The sequence below is a fragment of the Penaeus vannamei genome, chromosome 9, assembly GCF_042767895.1.
Source record: "Penaeus vannamei isolate JL-2024 chromosome 9, ASM4276789v1, whole genome shotgun sequence".
Taxonomy (NCBI): Eukaryota; Metazoa; Arthropoda; class Malacostraca; order Decapoda; family Penaeidae; genus Penaeus; species Penaeus vannamei.
In genome coordinates, this window is record NC_091557.1 from 8,474,702 (window position 1) to 8,477,201 (window position 2,500).

The 2,500-nt window shown below is 44.4% G+C and overlaps 1 protein-coding gene across 1 annotated transcript in view; it reads left to right on the top strand.

Annotated features, from left to right (window-relative positions):
* LOC113801853 (uncharacterized) overlaps positions 1–2,068 on the top strand; it is a 2,909-nt gene extending 841 nt beyond the window's left edge. Inside the window, exons 3-6 of the mRNA XM_027352283.2 lie at positions 22–642; positions 746–970; positions 1,073–1,288; positions 1,458–2,068. Of these exons, the coding sequence (XP_027208084.2) occupies positions 22–642; positions 746–970; positions 1,073–1,288; positions 1,458–1,814 (1,419 nt within the window). The 3' untranslated portion in view covers positions 1,815–2,068. The remainder of the gene's footprint in view (positions 1–21; positions 643–745; positions 971–1,072; positions 1,289–1,457) is intronic.
* The last annotated feature ends 432 nt before the right edge of the window (positions 2,069–2,500 follow it).

Here is a 2,500-nt window from a genome sequence, read left to right on the forward strand (position 1 = left end):
CAGTGCGTCCTTGTTTCACAGGAGAGCGAAGCGCAGCACAAGACCACCATCATCCCCATTCAGATGGAGGAAACTCAAGATAAGAACGCCAGTGAAGGAACTTCGTCAGAGTCCTTTAAATGTGAACAGTGTAGCCAAACGCAGACCTCTGTCAATGGAGGCAAACAGGGAGTAAGTGTTCCCATCAAGAACTACGAGCAACCTTCGGAGGCCAACAAATCACAGCCCAAACAGACTCAGATAACGCAAGAATCTGTTCCGTCATCGTCATCCTCCAGACTGATCCCCATTGAAATCGAGGCAAATGAGGCCAATGTTAACGCAAGCGCAAATACAGCTCGCTTGAGTCAGACGCCGTCATCGGACTTCCAGTTGAAATCCTCAGAGAACGACAAGATGTTCCACATGGATCCGTTCCCTGGACACTTCTTCCCCATCACAAGGCGAGGGCTCTTCTTCAGCGACTCCTTCTTCCAAGACTCGTGGAACGACTTCCAGAAGGCCGTGAGGGAGGTGTTGGCGAGGTGGGGAGACCAGTCATCGCTGCTCGACGACCTCACCAGTTACAGGAACCTTCGAAGTCGCGATCTCCGAGAAGATACTCAGGCTGTCACGTCCTCGGAGGACGAACATCAGCACAAGGTACATATTTGGTCCTTATTCTAAACGGAAGTGTTTACGAAAACCATATAAGCATATGAATATAATGTTTAGGATGTACATCAACGTCGTGTTTCCTTTTCAGTTCGTAATTGATGTCCACGATTTCATGGACAGCGGAGAGATCAACGTGAAAGCTGTCAACGACCGAGAACTGGTCGTTTCAGGCCACACGGACAAGAAGGAGGGCGGCGCCAAGTCCAGCAAGCGGTTCCTGCGACGCTTCGTTGTTCCTGGAGACATTCAGCTTGATGCCGTTACTTCGGTCATGTCTTCCGATGGCGTGCTCACTGTTTCTGCTCCGAAGAAGGTGAGTTGCACTTCAAAATGTATCAACACGTGATTCCAGGAAGTCTTTATTATGTGTAGATCCATTTATCGAAATATGTGCTAACCTCCTCTCCTCCATCAGCACTCGACACTCCAAATAGAGGAGGTCTTTTCGCCCATAAGCATCGACGGAAGTGAGAAGAAGCTGACCAGCCCAGGCGCGACCAAAGACAACTCTCAATATGCACTTCAGAACGGTCAGGGAAGTCCTGAGGCCCCTCCGACCATGCCGTCAGGAGCCACGGCGTCTCCTGTCAGCCAACAGATATTCACAGGGCAAAATCCTGATTCCCCAAACGTAAGTATTTGTATATGTTTTTGTCCATACGGTTGCGTAAGATTTAAAAAAAAAATGAACTATAAAAATATTACAATTGCGTATAATTGTGCTTGACAATCCCATAAAGAATGATATGATCGTGTTTTATATAATCCCACAAATAACCCCCAATTCTATTCGCCAACAGAAAGAGGACTCATACCCACACGTGACTTCAGCTGAAGGAATGCACGTTCCACCAGACCCACAACCCCCTTCCTTTCCCGCTCCTTTGAAGCGTGTCTCTACCAAGCCTAAGGGCAAGGAGGCCAACGAGGGCGCCGAGGAGAAGGTCGACTATCAAGCAGAGACCCCAAAGCCCTCTTCCTCCTCAGCTCCTTCGAAAAGCGTGTCTGTGAAGCCCAAATCCTTCGACAGAAAGGGGAGGGAAGGCAGCGAAGAGGAGGAGAAGGTCGACTATCAAGCGGCGCTCAAGCCAAGAACCGCAGGAGGGAAATTCCCGATCAAGATCAGCGGGACGGTGATCAACAGCAATGCGGTTTAAGTGTGGGAGGAAAAGTTGATAATTGGGATGGAATTCGGAGGTACAAAAATGTGTAGATGATTTTTTTTTCTTTTTTTCTTTTTTCTTTTCTTTTTTTACTGTCATTTTGTTTATGGAATTTTGTAACTTGCATGTGATAGTTCATAGTCCCTGTTAAGTAATACGTTGATCCTATGATGCCAAAGATATTTTTTTATGAGCATCTATGCTAATATGTCTATTCACAAATATATTTTTATATATCTGCAAACACATCTGATTGTTTTATCTTAACCTTTATGGTAAAATTTAGATTAAATTCCCTGGTCATATCAAGCCATAAAAATCAAGAAAAAAGTATATTCACAGAAACATATTTAAAACGACATCCAGAAACCTAGAGAAATGCTTAAATACTAACATTAGTTTTAAACATTTCCCAAAGACCCTCAACGAGGTCAGAGAATTAATTTGATTAAAAAAAATATGACAGACAATCGAAAAATGCCCTTGTCATTATTCCATATTAGTTCTGAGACGACCAACCCGTATTTCGGAAATAATTACACACGCACACACACACACAATTACCGGCCAGTTTGTTAAAATTGTGCGAGGTCCGACCCAATGAACATTATTCATATAAATAATCCACATACGCAGAAATGGTCATATCTGTCCATCTATCTGATAGATATTCACTTATC